At 44.7% G+C, this 23,759-nt stretch overlaps 1 protein-coding gene across 1 annotated transcript in view; it reads right to left on the bottom strand.

Moving 5' to 3' along the window:
• Nucleotides 1–1,111: 1,111 nt before the first annotated feature.
• Nucleotides 1,112–23,759, bottom strand: part of TNFAIP3 (TNF alpha induced protein 3) — a 118,720-nt gene continuing 96,072 nt past the window's right edge. Inside the window, exon 9 of the mRNA XM_044075488.1 lies at nt 1,112–2,763. Within this exon, the coding sequence (XP_043931423.1) occupies nt 2,482–2,763 (282 nt within the window). The 3' untranslated portion in view covers nt 1,112–2,481. The remainder of the gene's footprint in view (nt 2,764–23,759) is intronic.

Here is a 23,759-nt window from a genome sequence, read left to right as displayed (position 1 = left end):
TGGAGGTAGACATTGTGCATGGTCAGCATGTCCTGTAGACAGTTAAAGACATAGCACAATCACGCCAGAAGCTAGCCAGCACAGCAGCTTGAAAGTGCTGACAATTAAGACAATGGGCATAATCTGTCAGCATCGGCATGAAAAGAAATTCTGCAGCAAGCTGCTGTCTCAGATTAAATACAAATGAAGGGAAGACCAGAACACTCCAGACTTTTACGATACAAAATAAGAGTTTCACATTTTAATTGCAAATCTTATTACTAGAGCGCCAATTGCGGTTATTTTATATACTGCATTATCATCTGACATCACTGGCACTAAGGACACATTTGACAGATTAATATCCTTTCTGTGGCATACCTTAGGAGTGACAGACTACTAAATAGATGTCCATTTAACTGAATGAAGAAAAAAAAAGAAATTTCACAAATTAGCAAGCTGCAGTAGCAAGAAAGAAAGCCTTTCATCTATACAACACATAACAAAACAGTGTCAACTAATGGCAAGGTAGAAAATACTATCTGTAGTGCTGATGAGGGTTCAGAAATGGATTGTGTTGCTGGCAAATGGGACAGTTCAGTGTGTTCTGAGTGGAAAGAATGGTGATTTCCAAAGTCAAACAGATAAGGAAGGCCTGTGCCTTTTTAGGGGCAGTATACATAAACTCAGTAACTTTATAGTGTTACAGTGAAATAACACATAATGATTATGTTGGATCTTTTATGACCTGCAACAAAGTATGATGCACAGTATTATGGTTATGATCCAATAACTATCCCAAGGCCTTTGGGTCATTTCTCAGTTTCATACCGTGCAACTCTGAGCACATCAGTTAATGAAACCAAAGTTCCATAAGCATCAACAAAATCAACTTGTGGGTATTATGTTTAGTGGTTCAAATAACTCAGGAATGGGAAAAGCTCTTAGGGCATCCCTGAAAACAGGCACTTACAGGTGCTCCTACTAACTGACTAAAACCAGCACAGTGGCACAGTGGATAGTGTTGTTGCCTCACAGTAAGAGGTTCCCCAGTTCTATTCTTGGCTGGGGTGCCTTCTATGCAGCGTCTGCATGCCCTCCCTATGTTAACATGGGTTTCCTCCAGGTGCTCTGGTTTCCTCCCACATTCCAAAGACATGCAGTATGTGGACCGAACACTCTAAATTGGCTGTAGGTGTGAATATACGTATGAATGTGTGGTGTGGAAGAAATACCACAGTGGGGCTAGCCACCTGACAGTGTAGCCTTGGCTCTAGATGACTGTCCCTACTGAAGTGGCACCCACACGACATGTGCAAAAATGGGAAAAGGGGTTGTGGACAGATGGATTCAGGAAATGAATCAAGTAAGCTGAAAAGCACTAATGAGGCAGAACACTGAAAGAGGGAAAATTAAAGCTTTATTTTACTTTGTAAGAATGATTTGAAAAGAAATGTGGAAGGAGGACAAAATGCAATTAAGGCAAAGGAGAATAAGGGTATTAACTAACAGTGCCTTCAACCGACCTGCAGGATGGATATATACAAAAAAACTTCTTTCAAACAAAGCAAACTTGAGACAAATGCAGTTCTTGGCTTTTAAAGTTTGGGTGTTTCTGTGGGAGAGGGTGATTGTTCCATTACAACTTGGGCAAATTCTCACAGCTTTATACTGTAAATGATTTATGGTACCCCATCCACAATGTTATTTTTGCTGCATAAAAGCAAGAACAAATTAACTCCAGTCTGGTGCTACGGTGCTGACCAAACTGTTGTGCTTTAGGGTTTGCTACTCTGGTAATCTAATTCACAGATCCAGAAGCAACAGATTTGTTAAATATGTTTTGGAGAAAGTCACCTGGGAAGATTTGCTATGCGCAGCTGTAAGCAGGGGGCTAAATACATTTCTAATATAAAACTAGTAATAAAGGAAACTGATCATATTTACTAGGTACAATTCAATGTAAAGTGAACTGTTACCAAAAAGTGAGAACTGTGCTTTTTGGGGACAGATGGGATAACACAAATGTACTTCATTACCATCTTTAGCATTTCCGATAACCTTGATTGCTTTTTGTTTCAATACATTACAAAACCACTGAAAAGCTTCATACTCATGTACATTCTGCCATTATGTCATGACTTACAGGAGTACAATGAAGACAAGCCGGCATTGTTTTTTTTTTTTTTTCTTAAATTTGGAATATTAATCCTGTGATGAGGAAAAGTACTATCCTGTACAACATGAGGTAATGTATGCTGTTCCAAGAAAGAAACACAAACTTAAATGAAATAAATTTAAAATGATGCTGTATTAAACTTACACTCATAAATAAAAAATATATATATACTCTTATTTTACTATGTGCTTACATTAGAATATTTACAAATTAACAGCTGTCAAATGGCTTCAGTCAAATAAACTTGCATTGCTTACTTTTAAACAGTGTTTTGCCTTAAGTTATACCTAGCATTATAGTTCCAAATATAGCTTCTGTGTTACTCAAGTCCTTGGGTGATTTTCATATATTTGCTTAAACAGGTAGCATTCATTGCAGTAACCATGGCATTTCACATTTCCATAGTGATCACAACCAGGTGCCCAGCAGCACTTCTTCTGAGTATCATCAATGGCCTGTTCTCGAGAACCTCTATGTGAACTTCGGTGGCGACACTCAGAACACAGCTCATCTCTTGGCTTTATTAAGTTAGTACAATGACTTTTTGAGCATTTCTTTGTTTTATTAGATGAATTACGCTGCAGGTCTCTGTTCTGAACTGCTATCTGAAAATAAAAAGAGGAAGATTAATTTTCTATGACTAAATCTATACACTTTTCAACATAAAAAAAAATCCAGTGTTTGGCCTATTAGTATTATCCTCAAAGTTCCCATTTTTAGAAAAAACGTTCTGCCAAATTTTTAATATACGAGACTAGAAAACAATGTGCTTTCTCCTTTTTCTGGTGTACAGCACGGTTAGTCAAGTTCTTTGCATCTTGAAGGCAAGGTACAATACACTTTGCATGGGCCTCCTCTCAAGACATGCTAGAGAAGACGCCGGCATTCAATAAGTGACAAGTAAAGAACAACAAATTCTGTACCTGGAACAGCTGCTGGTCTAACATCCCAAACGCTTCTAACCTGAGTAAATAAACATAATCCCCTTTTCTTCAGCAAACCTTCCAAGTATTGACTTTCTGCAGGCATCAGTATCACATGAGCTCTCAGGGATGTTTAGGTGTTACCATAACTAGACACTGACCAAGCCTTATAAATGGACAATTATCAAACTTGGGCACTGTAACTCACTCATATGTGTAGCTTTTCAGTATTTTTTGGTTTCCTGTATCTTGCACAAGACTGCATATCATCTAGCAATGGTGGGTGACTCAGCTGTTACAGGTATGTCAGACCACCTATGATCAAATCTAGGTGAAACTAATGGTTCTGGTGTCAATGGTTTTGGAGGAGAAGACAAATATTTAAGACTCTGGGAGCAGCACATCAGAATGAAACAGTGACACACATTAACAAAGAGAGCCTTTGCTGAATCTGCTTTCACTGTGCAAGAAAATCCAACCACAAGAGGCACAAGCTCAAGTCAGATTATAGCACCATGAGCTTATACCTTTTGAAATGTCTCATTTTGATCTGTGCAATATATCACCTGTGCAATACTTTTGTGTACTGACATGGACATGCAAGTGGAACAGTCTTGGTGCATGTCATACTGCACTGCATAAATGTCTTGCTCTTGTTATTGTGGGATTAGCTTTACTATATGTGCTATTGTTGTATTAATATCAGTATATGTTGTATGCACATTGAGTTTGAAGTAACGCAATTTTGTTCAGTTGCACTATTGTGCGGTCTGAATGACAAAGTTCACTTTGACAGATACAACTTGCATTTGGGATGGTAGTACCTAAAGAATATACAAAATGGAAGACTGTAAATGTCTTCTTGGAAAAGCATCTTTGCAAGGAGCAGAATCTATCTCCCAACTCACTTATTCCAAATGAGAGGGCCCAAATACCTCTGTGACCACCATCAGCATCAGACAAGAACTCATTCCAAGCAATCAAGTGTCGTAACTACAGGACTACAGGAATGCTCTTTAATGCTGCTAAAAATGTAAACTTTTCCCATATGTGGGTCTCATGCAAGATCCTACAAAGATTCTACCTTAAAGACCACAAAGAAATGATAAATGATGAGCTTTTACTGGAGTATAGCAGCTGTGTCCTAAGAACAGTATATTCTAAACTTTTAAGTACCCAACCACTTTATATTTAAGTAGTAAAATCTGAATCACCAGTTCTTTATCCTGGAAGCAGCTGCAACTTTTCTGCAATCCCACTTATTGCAGGAAACTTGTGACATCTTAGCTTTTAGCCAGCTTGCTAAAGTTTATCCTTCTCTACACTCTATACAGCACTTCATAGGACATACTTGCTGGGAGATATCTGTTGTGAGGCCATCTTCAAATGTCTCTCCACACTTAAAAAGTCTAATTAGTGTTGACAAGTTGGGGGAAGGCACTGCTGGTTCAAAGGATTCACTTAGGAACTGTTCAGTCCAGTTATTTCAGCGCAAGATCCTGACCAGTAATTCTTTGAAGCCCAGTCAAGGGTGACCAGGACAATGTAGACACTATCTACACTCCGGAATAAATTAACATGCCTATCTTGTTGTCCTGTTACCTTACTTTTTTTAGTGGCTCATGGTTAGGGTTGCCACCCTTACAAATGGCCAAAGTGGGACATGTTTGGTACAGACATCAGACTGTACAGGCTGACACATACCCACGGCCAGTACAATGGACAGAACATAACTGTTTTGCCTACAGAAAAGCGTATTCCTGTAGCATTTTAGTTGCTTATTCTGTTTCTCGTAACAGTCAGGTATTTTAGATACAGAATTAACTGTTTAATGCAACTATCACATAAAATATAAGAAATATGTTGTCCTAAAATCTCAGGACATTTGCCATGTTGACAATTACATGTCAGGACACAACTGCCCAAAGAGGGACTGTCCCTCACAAAGTGGGACAGGTGGTAACCCTACTCATGGTGGAACCAAAATGAGGAGGAGAGTTGGGAGGGTGGCCTAATGGTTAAGGTGTTTGCCTTACAAACACAAGGTGCAGGGTTTGAGTCTCACAAGGGAAAATTGGCTAGGCTTAAAATGGTTCTCAAGGGCAGTTAGCTTAGTACTAACCTATGAACTATGAAAGACACTCTGGTCATTTTTCTGGGATTCAGACTAGGGATATTGCTATGTGATCTGTACAACCACTTTGCATCTCATATTTCACAGGTGTATCCTCACTCTTACTACTTACTAGCCAGTGTTCCCATTGTTGCCTCAATCAGTCAATAACATATTGATCTCATTCCACTGTAACATAAGGTTTACAATGAGGTTAGCAGACTGGTCTTTCCTGAGGACTCTCACTGACATTAGTTGACTATTCTATTGACTAGTTAGAACTTCTGCATTATAGGATTCTGTCTGCTCTTAAAAAGGACAGTGTTTCTTTCTGTCTCAACACTTTTTTTTACTCTTTTAACTGTTTACCAAAGTAAAATTATACACTGGATAACTGTGTTTATCACTAAGGTGATGGGTCTTTACACAACCCTGACAAGGCATGCCCTACAGGTGTATTTTTCACAGCCAAAAGACTGATATTGTAATTCTTCAGGAAGTGAATCTTTAACCTGTGCTTACAATCTGAAATTCTGCTGATTCTGTAAACAACACAGTCTCTTTATTCTGGTTTACTGTAGGTTAACATTCATTAGGTCTACCATTCCAGGTCAGATAAGGGAAGATGATTACTGGCCAATCTAATTTTGCTTACTAAAAGTAGCACCTGCTTTCATATCATCCCCTTTTTATTCTTGCATATATAATACAGTCATCTGGAGATGACAATTACGACTTTAGACTAGGTAGTATAAAGAACTTCATCCAAAGTTGAAAAATATAAAAGCACAAGAGGTTGCTCCATTAATTACTTACACGTGTCTTGTACAATCGGAGCAGAAAGAATCTCAATGACACTGGCTTTGCCTCTCTACACACTAGCCATTTGGATTACTGACTTCAAACACTGCAGACATCTACAAAGTGCCACGCCCAATAATGCCACCCTAGACATCTACACAGTGCCACGCTCAATAATTTCCCCATGACATATACACAATGCCATGCCTAAACAGTGCTATGCCCAATAATGTCCCCCAGATATCTATACAGTGCCATGCCCAATAATGCCCCCTAGACATCTACACAGTGTCATGCCCAACAATGCCCCCAGACATCTACACAGTGTTATGCCCAACATGAGACCATAATGCAGTGTTTTTTTACCCCCCCCCAAAAAAAAAAACTTCCCTAAATCTTGTCCGACTGACTCTTTGATATTTATGGATAAACAAGTCAATGCTTTGATTGAGAGGGGATAGAAAACTTCATTAGCTTAAATTCTAAAGAAAAATGGCCTCCTTTCAATTAGTGGGGGTCCCTCAGGTTTGAGAACTGGGACTACTGCAACAATGTGAAGCCTTACTTTTGGGTAAAACTGATAAGGAGCTCACTGAGCCAGTAAACAAGATGTTAACTGTAAATGGGGATTACAAAGGAAATTCAAGGGTAATGATGTTTTGAGAACGTATTAAAAGAAAACTGCATGAACAGTGCTTAAAAAAGATCTCTCACATTTTTTGTATGAACAAGGCAACTGCACAGCCATGACATGTGCTCCGTCCTTTCATCCTGGTACATTCCTAACATGCTGGGTCAAATGGTGTACAGAATACTACAGTTAAAATTGTCTTTAAAGATAAAGGCCATTTGTTTGGTCATTTAGTGTAAACTAGACCTTCAGCAAGTTCTACAGCACACTGCAGACCCAGCTCTTCTTCCACACTTAAGCTTCCCAAACTGTCCCAATGGTCAGCTTCACCCACATTAACCTGGCTGAAGTTACAGAAGCTGTACTATCTTCACCCAAGAGTAAGACATCATAATAGATAAGTGAAATGCAGACATGCTTGCTAAATAAATTAACTGCCCAGGCTCTGACAGTTATCTTCAGAGCTACATAAAGAAAATACACCTCCTTTCTTTAAAACTGCCTCTCATAGACCTTCCTAACTCGATAAAGCTTCACACTTACCCTACCATTAACTGGGAAAACTACTTAAGTACAAACTCCCAGGCTCAGAGCTTCTTGGAATTTATATGTTCATAGGTAGGTACTAGGCTATCTGCCTGAAGGCATTTATAAGACTAGCCAGAATGTGTTGGCTTTTGCCGCCCACTTAGATTAGTTCCCTGTGCCTCTGTCCAGCAGAGCCACTGAAGTGATCCCCGAGGTAAACTTTCTGTTTCTCATCCACTCATCAAGATTCTTTTGAAGAGTGTTAGCGAGGAGCTCTGCTTAATGTAGATTGGGATCTAGTTCCAAAGCATGGGAAGTCTCTGGGACAGGAATCTATCCCTCCAGCACGTCCTATTTATTGTTGTGGTGAGGTTTAGATCCCTAGAGCGTGTGGCTCACGGGGATAAGGTTTTCTTTAGGTGCAGCATGTCCATCAATTCTGGGTTGGACATGTCCTTGTATGTCAGGCAGAGATCACCTCTGAGTATGCGGTATGCAACAGAGTACAGCTGCAATTTCTTCAGTTGAGCTGCATAGGGCATCTGTTTGAGGCCAGTGATCCTCTTGGTGAGGTACGTCTGTGGTCTTTCCAGCAGGTGTCTTGTAAGGTACATCCCAAATGGGCTTTGTACTGTCTGATGAGTGATGAGTACAGGGCACAATGACCTCTTTTGTGATTAGGTGGGCTACGTAGAAGGATTTTCTAACCACTCTGGCAATGTGATTATCAAAGGTGAGCTTACTATCTACTTGGGTCCCGAGATCCCTTATTACGTCGTCCGTACTTAGGGGACTACCAGCTATGTGGTAGTTTGTGGGTACTTTGTTTTTTCCAAAGGGGATAACTATGCACTTTTTGGCATTTAGCTTGAGGCCATGATTTTGACACCAGGTATATGTCTCGGTGAAACCCTTTTGGAGGATGTCTGTGCCAGCTGGAGAATCAATTATAGCACCTAGTTTGCAGTTGTCTGCGAACCTGGTCAGCCATAGTCCTCCTGTGCTTGCCTGTACCTCTGAGAAGTATATGCCGAACAGGAGGGATCCTAGGACTGAGCCCTGGGGAACTCCACTTGTAACCGATTTAGAGTTGGACCTAGCTCCTGCAACTCTTACCATGTGGGTTCTGGCCGTGAGCCAGTTGGCAACCCACCTTGTGATGTAGGGGTTTATGTACAGGCTGGTGAGCTTGTCTATAATACCAGAATGGGGAATGGTGTTGAAGGCCTTTGCGAGGTCTAGGTAGGCTGTGTGTACCACCTCTCCCTCATTTACAGCCTTGGTAACTGTCTCAAAGAAGTCCACCAGGTTTAGGAGGCATGGTCTGCCCTTAAAGCTGAACTGGGTAGGGTTCAGTGTTTGGAGGTTCCCAATCTCTCTGTTAATGAGTTCCATGATGATGTGCTCCATAGTCTTGCAGACCAAGCTAGTCAGGCTTATAGAGCGATAGTTCCCGGGGTCTGTTGTTGCAGCGGAATAACCGCTGCTGCACGCCACTCTATGGCTACATAGCCTGTGGAGAGGCTGAGTTTGAACAGTGTGTTTAGGTTAGGGATTAGTTTGCCTTTGAGCTTGTGTAGGACGTAGCCTGGGACACCGTCCGGTCCCACTGATGCTGTGTTTTTGGCTTTGGAGAGGGCTGTTTTAGCCAGAGTGTCTGTGATTTCAGGGACTCTACATTCTTCTGGTATGGTTATGGGCCCTCTTGGGGGTGAGAGGGGGGCGAAGTTTGCGGTGAACCTGTTTGCCAGGATGTTGGCGATATCGGTCGGTTCAGTGTATTTTGTGCCATTCTGCACCAACTCCGAGCAGATCGGAGCATTGCCACTTAGAAGATTCTTGACATAGCTAAAGAATGCCTTGTGGTTATCTTTGGAGTCCTTGGCAATTTTTCTTTCAAAGCTCGCCTTGGATGATTTTATGAGGGATCATAGTTTTTTGCTGATACTGATCAGGGATGTCTTCCCTTCTTGGGATTTTACTCTTTTCTGTACTAGTTTCCTCCTTCTATTGTATAGCTGGTTTATGGCAGGAGTCCGCCAGACTGGTTTCCTTTTCTTGGAGGAGTGAGTCTTGGTTTTGCTTGGGATGGCATGATCCATTTATTCTTGTAGGTGCCCCTAGAATGCATTAGTAAAGAATTTTGCAGCTTGGACAACGTTATCCTTCAGCATGGGGGCCTTTGGTGAGAGGGAGGCGAAGTTTGCGGTGAACCGGTTTGCCAGGATGTTGGCGATATCGGTCGGTTCAGTGTATTTTGTGCCATTCTGCACCAACTCCGAGCAGATCGGAGCATTGCCACTTAGAAGATTCTTGACATAGCTAAAGAATGCCTTGTGGTTATCTTTGGAGTCCTTGGCAATTTTTCTTTCAAAGCTCGCCTTGGAAGATTTTATGAGGGATCATAGTTTCTTGCTGATACTGATCAGGGATGTCTTCCCTTCTTGGGATTTTACTCTTTTCTGTACTAGTTTCCTCCTCCTATTGTATAGCTGGTTTATGGCAGGAGTCCGCCAGACTGGTTTCCTTTTCTTGGAGGAGTGAGTCTTGGTTTTGCTTGGGATGGCATGATCCATGCATTCTTGTAGGTGCCCCTAGAATGCATTAGTAAAGAATTTTGCAGCTTGGACAGCGTTATCCTTCAGCATGGGGGCTTTGAAATTTTCCACCTCGGTCTTAAGTAACGTGAAGTTTGCTTTTGAAAAGTTTTTCACAGTGGTTTTCTTGTCCGAGGTTGGGGCGGAATGTGGATATCCAAAGTGATTTGTTTATGGTCAGATCTAACCAGCAAGGGGTTGACCTCCGGTGTGGAACACCGGTCGCCCATGTTGGTGATGACCAGATCCAATATGTTGTCACCTCTGGCGGGAGTATTGACCAGTTGAACCTTTTAGTTATGTACTCACCATAACTTCAGATGTTTGGGATCCATCTCGCCTACATTCTGACTGATGGGTTCGGAGCTGATCCCTCGGCTCCGACTCGGCACGCTTATGCCAAACAGTGAAGTCTCTTATTGGCTGAGCTTACTATATCCCAGGATGCACCACTACCAGTCCCCCAGATCTAGTTTGTCCGCATACATGCACACATGCACGCACTGCTTATATAACATCGTCAGATGAAACAAGATAAAACAGTAGAACTCAAAACCGTTCATTCTCTTCTGATCTCCAAGGCAGGGGGAAGGAGGGTGGGTATTAGGAATGTAGGCGAGATGGATTCCAAACATCTGAAGTTATGGTGAGTACATAACTAAAAGATGTTATGTGATCCTATCTCGCTTACATTCTGACTGATGGGACAGCGTCCCTAGCACCTGAATCCTGGGTGGCTCACTGGAAAACACTCCTCTGAGTACCGTGGAACCAAATGATGCTCGCCCTTTAGATGCCACATCCAATTTATAGTGGGAAATGAAAGTGTGCGGGTTGGACCAAGTAGCCGCAGCACAAATCTCAGAAATAGCGAGCTTGGAATGAAAGGCAATAGAAGTAGCCATAGCTCTGGTAGAGTGAGCTTTGATAGATGTTGTAAGTTGCTTATTTGAAGAGGAATAAGCCTGAGTTATACAATCTCTAATCCATTTGGAGATAGTAGCTTTAGTGATGGTTTTACCCAATTTATTGTCTGAAAAGGACACAAACAACTGGTCTGATTTTCGAATTTGCTGAGTCCTGTCTAGATAGAAGTGCAATTGCCTGTGAACATCCAATTTATGGAGGGTGTACTCCGCTTCGTTGGAGAATTTTGGAAAGAAAAAGTACAGTTTTGTACCTACCATAAATGTAGATGTTCGAGGATCCACATTGCTGCAGTCCTAACTATTGGGTAGTCCGCTGTCCAGTCGGCCCGAATACCAAAGTATATGGCTGACGTCGGTCAGGGCGCATTAGACTGACGTCAGTACGTCAGGGTACTAATGCGCATGACCGACGTCATATCCTCAGTCTTTTCTTGCCCCAGATGTCAGAAGACCCGAAAGATAAGGCCAAAACCAAAACTCCAAACATACCTGCACCAAAAATATGTACAATATATACAAAATTACCAGAATATAACCTCACCTACACAACCACCCCTAAACACAGAGGGAAGGAGGGAGGGTAAATTGGACTGCAGCAATGTGGATCCTCGAACATCTACATTTATGGTAGGTACAAAACTGTACTATGTTCTTCATTCCACATTGCTGCAGTCCTAACTATTGGGTAGAATCCCAAAGCAGAGGTAAGGGAGGCTGGCAAATCATAAGGAAGCAGGAACTGACAACATGCCTTGCAAAATAGCTGTGGCAAAACCAGCCCTAGACTTAGAGTAGAGAGGAAGGTGATAATGCTTAGAGAAAGTATGCACTGAACTCCAAGTAGCTGCCTCCAAAATATCCTTAGTTGCCACCCCCCTTAGAAATGCTGTTGAAGTGGCAGTAGCCCTAGTGGAATGAGGCCTAATCCCAGCTGGAATCTCCTTGCCATGATGGGAATAACAAAATGCAATGCAAAACCCAATCCACCTAGAAATAGTTTGTTTTGACACAGGCTTGCCCTGCGAACTCAAAGCAAAAGAAAGAAACAACTGCTGAGACTGCCTAAAAGCCTTAGTCCTGCTCAAATAATAACGCAATTGCCTGTGTACATCTAAAGTGTGCAAAATCTTTTCCCCTTTATTTTGGGGATCTGCATAAAAAGTAGGCAAATGAATAGTTTGGTTTAAAGCCACACTAGAAACCACCTTAGGCATAAAGGAAGGATTAGTACGTAAAGATACCCTATCCTTATGAAAAATCAAAAAAGGCTCTACCGCCATAAGGGCCTGCAACTCAGAAACCCTTCTTGCAGAAGTAATGGCCAACAAAAAGCAGTCTTCCATGACAAGTATTTCAATTCAGCAGTAGCCGAGGCTCAAAAGGTTGTAGAGTAAGTTTCTCCAACACAAAATTGAGATCCCAAGCAGGAGTAGGAGCTCTATTGGGGTCTTATATTCTTTGCCCCTCTAAGAAATTGCTTGAACAAAGGATGCGAAAACAATGGTGGGTCACAATCATAGTGAGCTGAAATTGCTGCAGCATGAATCTTAATGGAAGAGAAAGACAAACCTTTGTCCAATAACTCAGTAAGATATTGAAGAGCCACACTCAAATTAGGCTCAGAAATCTCCAAATTGTTTGCTGCACTCCAAAATAAAAATCTCTTCCATTTTTCTGTACACTTTCCTTGTACTAGGTCTTCTGGCTTCCATAATCACATTTAAAACTTGTTGAGGAAGTTGAGACCTGCTGTCTTTCAAAACAGAATATGCCAGGCTGTTAGATGAAGAGAGTGAAGCTTGACATTGAGCAGGTGACCGTCCCTCTGAGACAACAGGTGTGGAATCAAGGGTAAAGGCCATGGAGGCTTCCTTACCAGACTCCTCAGTAATGGGTACCAGTGCTGCCGAGGCCAATCTGGAGCTATTAAAATCATCCTTGGCTTGTCTTGTCTGACCTTTAGAAGCACCTTTGGGAGAAGAGGCAGAGGTGGAAAAGCATACACATGAAGATTTTTCCAACTGAAAGAAAGAGCATCCACTTTCCAAGCTGTGTGATGAAACCTCTTTGTGCAAAACTTTGGCAGCTGGTGGTTTAGTGGAGAAGTGAACAGATCTATGTCTGGAGTTCCCCATGACACTGTCAATTTTTGAAATACATGAAGATCCAGTTTCCACTCGTGGGGATCCATGATTTGTCTGCTTAACACATCTGCTAAGGAGTTCTGTGCTCCCGGCAGAAACCTTGCCTGAAGAGTTAGTTGCAAGCTGAGCAGTCTCCCATAAAATCATTGCTTGCCTGCACAATGGGTAAGAATGTGTTCCCTCTTGTTTGTTGATGTACCACATGACAGTTGTGTTGTCTGTTAGAATCAACACCTGCCCTGGAAGAAGTAACTCCTTGAAAGCCATTAAATGCAAACTGGACTGCTAACATCTCTTTCATGTTGATATGTAGATGCTGTAGTCTGGCAGGCCACTTGTCTTGTATCCACTTTCCATTTAGATGAGCTCCCCAAGCAATGTCTGAGGCATCTGTCGTTAGAATCTGACTCGCCTCTGGCCGGGTCACAGAGAGTCCCTTGTTTAGGTGACATTCCTGAGCCCACCACAAAAGTTCCTTTTGAATGCAAGGTATTATTTGAATGACAGTGTCCAAATCCTGGCAGTGCTGTGTCCATACATTTTAGAGATACCATTGCAGCTTCCTCATATGCAGTTTGGCATTGGGAAGCACCAGAATACAAGATGCCATGAACCCTAAGGCTTGAAGGACTGTCCTTGCAGTCAGCCCGGACTGAAGAGATAGTTGATGGAAGTAACTGGAAAGATTCTTTTGTTTGTCCGGGGTTAAAAAGGCCATCTGGGCTGCTGTATTCAGTCTCACACCCAGAAAGCACATGTCTTGAGAGGGTACTAGACTGGACTTTATTTCGTTCACAGAATACCCTAGGCATCTTAGCACTGCTATGACATATTCCAAATGCTGTAGAAGGTCTTCCTTTTCTTGAGCCAGAATCAGGCAGTCGTCCAAGTAAGGATAGATTTGAATTCCTTTTAGCCTGAAGTAAGCTATCACTGGAGCCAGAACCTTTGTGAATACTCTGGGCAGTAGATAAGCCAAAGGGCAATGCAGAGAACTGATAATGAGAATTTCCAGCTCGAAACGCAGATACTTCCTGCAACTTAGTCTTATAGGCACATGAAGGTAAGCTTCCTTGAGATCTAAAGTTACCATCCAGTGATCTTTGCCCAGCAGAGGTAAAAGCTGTTGTAACGTCAACATTTTGAACTTGGGAATGTCCAGATAAGTGTTGAGGATAGATAAATCCAAAATTGGTCTCCACGTGTTCCCCTTCTTCGGTACTAGGAACAGGCGAGAATAAAATCCTAGGCCCCTTTCTGGCACAGGAACTGGCTGAATGGCCCCTATTTGGAGCAACAGAGAAATTTGCTTGTGAGCCTCTGTTCTTTGTAGAGGAGGAAAGTCTGGCATGCCTTTGAAAGGAGGCAAGGTATGGAAATAAAACCTGTAACCGTGGTGAATGATATCCAGAACCCATCTGTCTTGGGTAATTAAATCCCAATTTTCTTTGAAAAGAGACAGCCTTCCTCCCAAAGGTGCTGCCAGGCGAGAATGAACTGGCAGCTGAAAAGGCAGGTCATTGGGTCTGCTTACGAAAGGACTGACCCCTGCCCTCACCAGAAGTCTGAGCAGGGGAACTCCCTGTCCTAGGCCTAAAAGAACCTTGAGCTCTGCCCCTACCACGTCTAGACCTACCCCTAGACTGGGAATCATAAGCAGGATAAGTCCATCCCTTAGTAGGCCAATTTCTACTAAACTTCGGAGGCTGCACCTGCAAAAATCCTTAACAGTTTGCATAGACTTAGCCTTGTCCTCCATTTTCTTTAAAACTGCTTCCACAGGCGAACCAAACAACACATCAGACTGTAAAGGAGCATCCAAAATCCTTGTTTTAACATGCTCAGCTAAATTCTGATCTCTCAACCAGGCGTGCCTATGAAGAACAGAACCAGTGGCAGCCACCCTCGAGGAGGCCTGCACAGCATCAAAACCACACTGCAAGGAATGTTTACCCACCTGTTCAGACACATGAACTAAATCCTGCAACTCTTTACACTCAATACCTTCCGCCAGAGCATCCACCTTAGATTTCAATTGTGAAAGGAGATAATTCTGATATTTTAACATGTGAAACTGACAATTCAACGCCCTCATGGCTAAAGTGGAAGAAGTATACACTTTCTTTCCCCATCTATCCAAAGCCCTTGCCTCTTTATCAGGAGGGACAGGATTTTTAACAACAGAGGCCTTCACACCTTTAGGCCCCTGAGAGACAGTTTCCAGGTCTGCCCTAGGACTCTTAAAAAGATACTTATGAGCTTCAGGCACCCTATAGTACCTATCCGGTTTAACTGGGGCAGGAGGCAAAGAATCAGGATTCAGGGAAGCCTCTGCAAAACATCTTCCACCACATTCAGAACAGGAGGTATAGCTAAAGGCCTATGCTGGGGTAAAAACAAGAATTCCCTAAGCCTCTTCCTGGAATCAGAGAAATCTTGACCTTCCCATTTAAAATGCTCCCTCATGGAATGCAGAGTCTCTGAAAATGAAAAATCCTCAGGAGGAGAAGCTGAAGGAGTAGAATCATCCACATCAGAATCAGAATAAGGAGGATACTCCTGCAAGTCTTCAGCCGAAGACTCAGAAGCCTCGAACATTGCTCAAAACTCTCAAACTCAGGTTCCACCCTAGGCCTCTTATCAGGAGGGGCATAGAACCTCTAATCATAGTAATCAAATCCTCTGCCATTTTAAGCATATGTTTCTTAGGCAAAGACCCTGAAGCACTAGGAGAAACCCCACTGAAGCTAAACTTGGCCTGCCTCTCAAGGAAGCCTTGGAAACAGAAGGGGAGGCTCTAACCACCTTAGGAAGAGAGGGAAGAACAGCCACCTGAGAAGCCCCTCAGCCTGGCCTACTTCCTGAGAGGATACATCCTGTAACAGTAAAGTCTCTCCCTGAGACTCCAAAGAAACTCCTGGCAGAACCTCCGGCTCCACTGAGCCTTCTAAAGAACCGGCGCCTGGGACTGTCGGTTCTTCCACTCTAGGCTTTGCTGCTTTGTCCTTGCGCTTTTGGCGAAGCGGCGCCGGAGCATCCGGCGGCATTTTATAATTACAACGCTTCCCAAAACTAACCTGGCACAGTCTAACCTTCTCTTAATAGTGCGTTTGTTAAATCTAGCACAAGAGCGGCATCCAACAACGCCGTGCTCAGGCCCTAAACAAGGTATACACAAAGTATGGTAATCCCTATGAGGTATCTGTTTCCCACAAGAAATACAGTTATTCACTTTTTCTGACATCCGGTTAAATACTGAGGCAAGAAAAAACAAAATATTCCCCAACGGGGTACTTAGCCAACTTTGATTCGGTCTGAAACTCTGACTTCAGAAACTTTCAGAACGCCAACCTGCACTCGCAAAATTGCTTCTGCATCGGACCATGCGGCAAAAAAGACTGAGGATATGACGTCGGTCATGCGCATTAGTACCCTGACGTACTGACGTCAGTCTAATGCGCCCTGACCGACGTCAGCCATATACTTTGGTATTCGGGCCGACTGGACAGCGGACTACCCAATAGTTAGGACTGCAGCAATGTGGAATGAAGAACATCTGGTAGCTCTAGAGATTGTTGGAGACAGAGATTAGAACAAACTTTTGGGACAAAAGATGGGTTAGGCCTAAGTGATACTCTATCCTTGTGAAAAATCAAGTACGGTGGTTTGATAGATGGGGCTTGAAGCTCTGAAACTCTTCTTGCAGAGGTAATTGCAACTAAGAAGGCAGTTTTCCAAGACAGATATTTTAACTCACATGTAGCAGCCGGTTCGAAAGGGGAAGATGTTAAGGCACGAAGTACCAAATCAAGATCCCACGGAGGCGCAGGATGAAAAACTGGGGGTCTTAACAGCCCAGCACCTTTAATGAAAGTTTTGCATAATCTGCTGCTCATCAACGGTGGATCCATGGATTCGTGAAATTTAGAGATAGCTGCCAGTTGGACTTTAATAGTAGAGACTGAAGATCCTTGATTAAACAAGGATGTTAAAAATTTCAAAACCTCTGGAATCGGGGCAGTGATAGGGTCTAAGCCCCTGAGTTGAGCCCAGATAGCAAACCTCTTCCACTTACTGAGGTACAATTTCTTAGTGGTGGGTTTGTGGACCGAAGATAAAATGTGAATAACTTCCGGGTCTAAGGTGTGATTTCTGACTAAAGTCGGAAGTGGAGGAGCCAAGCTGTCAACTTCAAAGTGTGAAGGGACGGATGTTGTCGTCCCGACTGATGAATTAGCAGATCCGGAGTTAGATCCAAAAACCAAGGATCGTCCACAGCATGTTTCTTCAGGTAGGGAAACCATACCTGACGAGGCCAGTGCGGAGCAATTAGTATCATTGTGGACCCCAATTGAGAAGCTTTCTGAATGACTTTGGGGAGTAGTGGAACCGGAGGAAATGCATAAAGTAGCCCTGTTGGCCAAGGTTGTGCTAGAGCATCCATAGCTGCCTCCCCCTGATATGGAGTCAAGGAGAAGAACCTTTTGCACTTTGTGTTTTGTGGTGTTGCAAACAGGTCGCAGCACTGTGTCCCCCATCTTCTGAAAACCTGAGCTGCTACTGTTTCGTTCAGGGACCACTCGTGAGGAGAGAGAATTGTCCTGCTTAATCTGTCTGCCAATATACTGGATTTCCCTGGAATGTGGGTCGCTACCAAGAAACGGTTGGTAGCTACAGCCCATTCCCACACCCTCATGGCCTCTCTGCAAAGGGGGTAAGATCTGGTCCCTCCTTGTTTGTTTAGATACCAGACCACCGACATGTTGTCTGTGTGGATAGCGATAATGCCTTGAGGGAGAAACTTGTGGAGGGCCTGTAGGGACAGACGTACAGCCCTCATTTCCAATACATTGATGTGAAGAAAGGTTTCGTCTGGAAGCCAGGAACCCTGAACTAACCTGCCCAGACAATGCCCCCCCCACCCTGTCTGGGAGGCATCCGTCGTCAGGGTGGCCACGGAGGGATAACAAAAGGTCTTCCCTGATTCAGATTGGACGGCTGAAGCCACCAGCGGAGGTCCCGTTTGCACGTTTCTGTAATCATAATGGGGTGATTGAGGGGAAGATTCTGAAAGGACCATTGAGTCGATAACAGCCACTGAAGAATCCTCATGTGCAATCTTGCCAGTGGAACTAGGAGAACCGTGGCAGACATCGAACCTAAAAGTTGCAGGACCATCCTGGCTGGGGCTTTGGATCTTGAAAGCAGGGCTTGAACTTGACCTTGTAAAGTTTGAATCCTTTCGGTAGGAAGAAAGACGCATCAATTTTGAGTCTATCTCTGTTCCTATGAACCTTATGCTGAGAGGGCAGCAAGACAGACTTTGACCAATTGAATGTAATTCCCAGGGTAGCACCCAGGGAAATGGTGGCTTTGAGGTTGTCCATTAGTAGATGCCTGGTGGTGGCAGTCAGGAGCCAGTCGTCCAGATAGGGAAACACTTGGAATCCAAGACTCCTCAGGTGAGCAGTCACTACTGCCAAACACTTGGTGAACACCCTGGGGCTGTGGTGAGACCAAAGGGCAGTGCACAAAATTGGAAATGACTGTCTCCCAGGCTGAAGCGCAGATACTTCCTGGACGCCCGATGTATCGGTATGTGATAATAGGCGTCCTTGGGATCTATGGAGCACATCCAAACATCCTTCTCCAACAATGGGAGAATGGATTGTAAAGTGACCATTCGGAATTTGGATTTCATGACGGATTGGTTTAGTCTGCTGAGATCCAATATTGGTCTCAGGTCCCCTGTCTTTTTTGGCACTAAAAAGAACCTTGAGTAATTTCCGGATCCGATCTGGTCTGTGGGGACCGGTTGGATGACTCCTTTTTCTAGCAGCTTTGACGCTTCTGCGGCTGCAATTTCCCTTTGACTGGGTGGTGGGTCCGGGATCTTTTTGGACGGTGGGGGTGAGTGTGTGAAGGGAATGGTGTAACCTCCGGCAATAATCCGAAGCACCCATCTGTCCTGAGTGATAGACTCCCAGGCTTTTAGGTGCTTGGCAAAACGGCACCCGACTGGCTCGAGCAGCACAGCCGGGCAATCCCTCATGAAGTGTGGGAGGCTGAAGAGCCACGAAAGGACTCGCGGTCTCCAGAATTGCGGGGCCCTCTGCCGCCCCTGGGACGGCGTCTCCCAGAAAAATTTCCCCGTCCTCTGCCTCTGGAATGGGAATCTTCCTGCTGTTGAGGAAAAAACTTACGTGATTTGCGGAACCACATCTTCCCTCCTCCTTTAGCCTTGGGATAAGGCCGAAAGGGAGTGGAATAACGTGCACCTACGGCAGATAAAGTTTTTCCCTCTTGCTCACAGCGGGTAAGAGTGTCTTTAACCTTAGGTCCAAACAAAGAGGACCCATCAAAGGGAGCGTCGTGAAGGAAGACTTGAAGGCCTCCGCAAAATGACACAAACAGAGCCAGGCTTGTCTCCGTGAGAGCCACGCCTGTGCCTGCCGCTCTACCCGCCTTCGCCGCATATGAAATGAGCCTCATGGACGAGTTAGAAATCGAGGTAAGGATAGCCAACTGAGAGCTAACAGACTGGGCTAGCTGCTCAGATAGGTTACCCGAGAGGGAATCTGACAGCTCCTTGACCAGATCCCTCTGTAGCCTGGTAAAATGTGCCAAATAATTCAGGGACCTTAGTGTAAAGGCCGCTGAAGTCAGGGTGCGCTTCCTGCATCGTCCATGCTCCTAGACTCCTTATTAGGAGGATGGACGGACGTTGAAGCCTCTGCCACGTCCTGTTGTGTAGCAGATGCCACCACCATGGCATCTACAGCCACGCCTTTAGTCAGGAACTCCTTCTCGGGTGGGGCAGACAAAAATTTGTTAGGACGAGAAGGCACTGGTTCCACGGTATCTGGATGTTCCCACGCCCTCCGACAAACCAAATCCAGGAGCTCGTCGAAGGGCGGAGACACCCAGGAGGCGGAGGGCTGAGCCCCAAAGGCCTTGAGAAGCACTGACTCATCAGTAGAGGGGGGTTTGGATATCCAGCCGCCTCGTTGTTTGAGGATCTCTAAAATGTCTGCAAATGAGACATCATCCGAGGACGACTTTGGGGACCCCTCTGCATCATCAAGATCAGTGTCCGATGTAAGAGACTCGGGGGAGTCCACGTGCTTCCTCTTGCACGATCTCTTCCTTGGGGGCTCCTCTGAAGACAACTCCGAAGAACCCTCAGGAGGAGGGGAACCCCCAGTGGGGGTAACCTCAGGCCCCGGGGCTCCGCTGCCTAAGGACAGGGGAACTGCCAAAGACCCAGTCTCCACGCCCAGGAAAGGTGCCGGTAAAGCCGGAGAGATGGCAAGAAGACTTGGCCAAGGCACTCCTCATAGCTCTGAAAGCCGGACCCCAGAATCCTGGGAGTGTCCGGTCCCGAGCCATGATAGCAGACGGAAGTCCCGCAGCAGCACCGAGAGGGAGGCTCGGAACCGACAGCATAGGTCCCAAACGTCACCCCGGTCCAGCCGAAGAAGTCCGTGTGCCAAACTCGGACCAAGGCGGGTTGGAGTAAGGGTCGGAGCCAACCCTAGGACCTCCACCGGCTCCAACAGCACCTGCTCACGGAGCCGGCGGTCGGAGGAGGAATGGCAATGACATGGGCATGGGCTGTCGGCTCCGAAGCCAACTGGGTCGGAGCCGAAACAAATTTTTGAAAGACTGGGGACTGGAACAGTCTTTGGAGCACCCTGTCTATGTCCGAATCTGACATCCTCGATGACCTAGAGGATACTGAACGGGTTCGAGTTGGCCTCTCCAACGGCCCCAAGGGGCTAGGGGACCGGCTCCGAGGCGACTCGATGACTATCGGCGCCGAAGGAATACCCAAACTAGTTTCCATCGGTGCCGAGGAGGAAGTGTCTGAGCGGACAACCTTCATCAGCTCCGAGACCAGTGGAGCCGATGAAGGTGACCCGCCTCTCGATGCCCCAGCCATCGGCTCCGAAGCCAGAGGAGTCGAGACTGGTGGCAGAGAGGCAGACCGTTCCGCCCTCGGCTCCGAAGTCCTTGGAGCCGAAGGAGAAGCCTGCCTATGTTTTTTGGCTGTCGGATCCGACGGACTGGTCGGAGCCGACGCCCTTTTCTTTTTAGCAGGAGAAGGAGAGGATGCTAAAGCTTCTTCGAAAGAGGGTTTTATAAGGCCTTTCAAAATCAGTTTATTTTTCCTCTCTTGGAGGACCCTCGAGGAAAAAGCGTGACAAACGCTGCAGGACTCCTGTAAATGTTTGGCGCCCAAACAATACACACAGAGAGAGTGGTCATCTGTGATAGACATTTTAAAGCTGCACTTAGTGCACTTCTTAAAGCCCGAAGGCCTAGGAGCCTGAGTCATTATTAGCAACAAATTTAACACAATTACAGAAAGACACACCTTTTTTTTTTTTTTTTTTTTTTTAAACTGTCACTACAATAATTAGCTTGCAGTCGCCGATTAAGGTAGCCTGTCCGACAATAACAGAAAGGAAAAATTAACTAAGGAATCCGAACCCCTTAGGATTTGAAGCAATTGACTGACAGGAAAAAACCCTACAACTGACAGGGCCTCTAGTCAGAACCAATACGTCAACCACACACAAATTTCACAGAAAAAATAACCAGTCACACACAAAAAGTACAGAATAGCTGTTAAAACAGCTGTTTGTTAAGGAATTAGCAACTTTCTGACAGAAAAGTTAGTGAAAAAAAACACTACTTAGCTCAGCCAGCTCGAGACCACGTCTTTGCTAGTTAGCGGCAAACGAGATCTGGGAGACTGGTAGTGGTGCATCCTGGGATATAGTAAGCTCAGCCAATAAGAGACTTCGCTCTTTGGCATAAGCGTGCCGAGTCGGAGCCGAGGGATCGGCTCCGAACCCATCAGTCAGAATGTAGGCGAGATAGGATCACATAACATCAGGGCGTTTGAGTTTATAAAATCTAGGAAATGTTGGGCAAAGGAGTTAGTACTTGAGTAGTTCTCCCAGTTAATGTTTGCATAATTGAAATCACTCAATATTAGGGTGTTTGGTACGACCTTTATGTTTCCCAGTGTTTCCAGGAATGTGGAATGGGGGTCCTGGGACATGGTGGGTGATCTGTAGCAAGCTACAATTTGAATTGCAGTTTTGCCCATTGTTAGTTGCACGTGGATGACCACTGAAGCATCGTGCTGTGCTACTAACCTGGAGGTGTGGGTATCCTTGATGAATATGGATACGCCCCCGCCGTTTGTATTTTGGTTTGGGTTCTGTGGCCAAAATATATGGTACAAGTTGTAGCCTGGTAATGCTGGGGTGCTCTCTGGAGCCACCAGGTTTCTGTTACTGCACATATATCGATTTTCTCCATAGTAAGGAGTGCCTCGAGTGCGTGCATTTTGAGGTTCAGACTTCTGGCACCGAGTAGCACTACCCCCAGTTTTTTGTTACTTGTGCTATTTACGGCGGTAGGTTTGTCTTTTGAGCCTTGCCTAAAAAAGGCACTATGGGGGTGGCAAGAGCATTGGCCAGTATTCGAAAGCCTAAGGGTGACAGGTGCAAGCCATCTCTAGTGAAGCAGCGTGGCTTGTCAAGCATGTCATCCCAGGCGGACAGACACTGGATTCCCTTTGAATGACACCAGAAATTTATCCAATTGTTGAAATTGAGAACAACTCAAATGCCCTGGATCAGCTGGTAAACTCCCCTACCAGAGGTAAAAACCTATTGGACCTGGTCATCAACAACATATGCAACAGGTGTTCCGCACCGGAGGTCAACCTGTCACTGGTTAGATCAGACCATAAACTAATCACTCTGGATGTCCACACCCCACCACCACCCCCAACCAAGGAAACCACACTGAACTTTTGAAAAGCAAACTTCACCTTACTTAAGACAGAGGTGGTAAGTTTCACAGCCCCCACACTAAAGGATAACGTTGCCCAAGATGCAGAATCCTTTACAAATGCACTCTATGAGCACCTACAAAGATACATGGATCGTGCCATCCCTAGCAAAACCAAGACTCACTCCCTTAAGAGAAGGAAACCAGTCTGGTGGACCCCTGCCATAAACAGGTTATACAATAAAAGGAGGAAACTAGTTCAGAAAAAAAGCAAATCCCAAGAAGGAAAGACATTCCTGATCAGTATCACTCAGTATCAGTAAGAAACTAAGGTCCCTCATAAAATCATCCAAGGCTAACTTCGAAAGAAAAATAGCCAAGGATCTGAAAGATAACCACAAAGCCTTCTTTATCTATGTCAAGGATCTAAGTGGCAACTCACAGATATGCTCTGAGCTAGTGCAAAATAGCACAAAATATACTGAACTTACTGATATTGCCAACATCCTGGCAGATAGATTCTGTGCAAACTTCACCTTCCTCTTGCCTCCAAAAGGGTCCACAACAATACTGGAAAAGTGTAGTGTCCCGGAAATCCCAAATGCACAGGTGAAAACAGCCCTTTCAAAAGCCAAAAACAAAGCGTCAATGGGGCCAGATGGTGTCCCAGGATGCATCTTGCATGAACTACAGAACAAACTTACCCCTCACCTAAACACGCTGTTCAACCTCAGCCTCTCCACAGGCTACGTGCCCACAGAATGGCGCACAGCAATGGTTATTCCGCTCCACAAAGGAAGGGCCACAACTGACCCTGGTAACTATCACCCCATAAGCCTGACTAGCCTGGTCTGCAAGGCTATGGAGCGCATAATCATGGAACTCATTAACAAAGACATTGGAAACCTCCAAACACTTGAACCGACCCAGTTTGGCTTTGTTAAGGGCAGATCATGCCTGCTAAACCTGGTTGACTTCTTTGAGACAGTCAGCAAGGCCATAGACGAGGGAAACGTGGTTCACACAGCCTACCTTGACCTCGCCAAGGCATTCAACACCATTCCTCACTCAGGTACTATAGAAAAACTCACCAGCCTGAACATAAACCCCTACGTCACAAGATGG

The sequence above is a fragment of the Protopterus annectens genome, chromosome 1.part1, assembly GCF_019279795.1.
Source record: "Protopterus annectens isolate FY-2018-M chromosome 1.part1, PAN1.0, whole genome shotgun sequence".
In the NCBI taxonomy this organism is placed as follows: Eukaryota; Metazoa; Chordata; order Ceratodontiformes; family Protopteridae; genus Protopterus; species Protopterus annectens.
The sequence above is the reverse complement of the archived record's forward strand: the minus strand, read 5'-3'. Positions and strand labels throughout refer to the sequence as shown.